This window comes from Rhincodon typus, unplaced genomic scaffold (assembly GCF_021869965.1).
Source record: "Rhincodon typus isolate 14 unplaced genomic scaffold, sRhiTyp1.1 hic_rhity00012321, whole genome shotgun sequence".
NCBI classification, from domain to species: Eukaryota; Metazoa; Chordata; class Chondrichthyes; order Orectolobiformes; family Rhincodontidae; genus Rhincodon; species Rhincodon typus.
The window spans coordinates 4,348-4,770 of record NW_025977959.1 but is presented as its reverse complement, the minus strand read 5'-3'; the positions used below and the strand labels follow the sequence as shown (position 1 = coordinate 4,770).

The following is a 423-nucleotide window of genomic DNA, read 5'->3' as shown; positions in this document are numbered from 1 at the left end:
GAGAGAATGTGTGTGTGTAAGTGTGCGAGTGAGAGAGAGTCACTCTAGTTCTCTCTGCCTGTTTCTCTCCCTCTGTCTCTCTCTGTCTCCCCTTCCCTGCCCCACGCAGTGGTCTGTATGAAACTTTCTGATTGACCCCTGTCCGTTCCCCTCTATCCGTCCCAGGTTACTCAGTGGTCAGTTTACAGAGACCCACGGGGTCTTACACCGTGGCCGGGGCTCCCAGGTACAACCACATTGGCAGAGCGGTCTTCCTTGGTCGAGACCCTCAGACCCAGCAGTGGGCAGTGAGGCAGACCATCGATGGGGAGCAGGTACGCAACGCACGTCCCCCAGGTTCGAGACCAGGTCCTGACCCCCTCAGGCACCAGCTCTCTCAGAGGGTCAGCGCCGAGGGGAGCGGGCGCTGTCGGAGGGTCAGCG

The 423-nt window shown here is 60.0% G+C and overlaps 1 protein-coding gene across 1 annotated transcript in view; it reads left to right on the top strand.

Annotated features, from left to right (window-relative positions):
- Nucleotides 1-6: 6 nt before the first annotated feature.
- The window catches only part of LOC125482555 (integrin alpha-M-like), a gene marked incomplete at its 3' end in the record, with an annotated part of 1,444 nt that continues 1,027 nt past the window's right edge, over nt 7-423 (top strand). Inside the window, exons 1-2 of the mRNA XM_048594653.1 lie at nt 7-16; nt 166-314. Of these exons, the coding sequence (XP_048450610.1) occupies nt 7-16; nt 166-314 (159 nt within the window). The remainder of the gene's footprint in view (nt 17-165; nt 315-423) is intronic.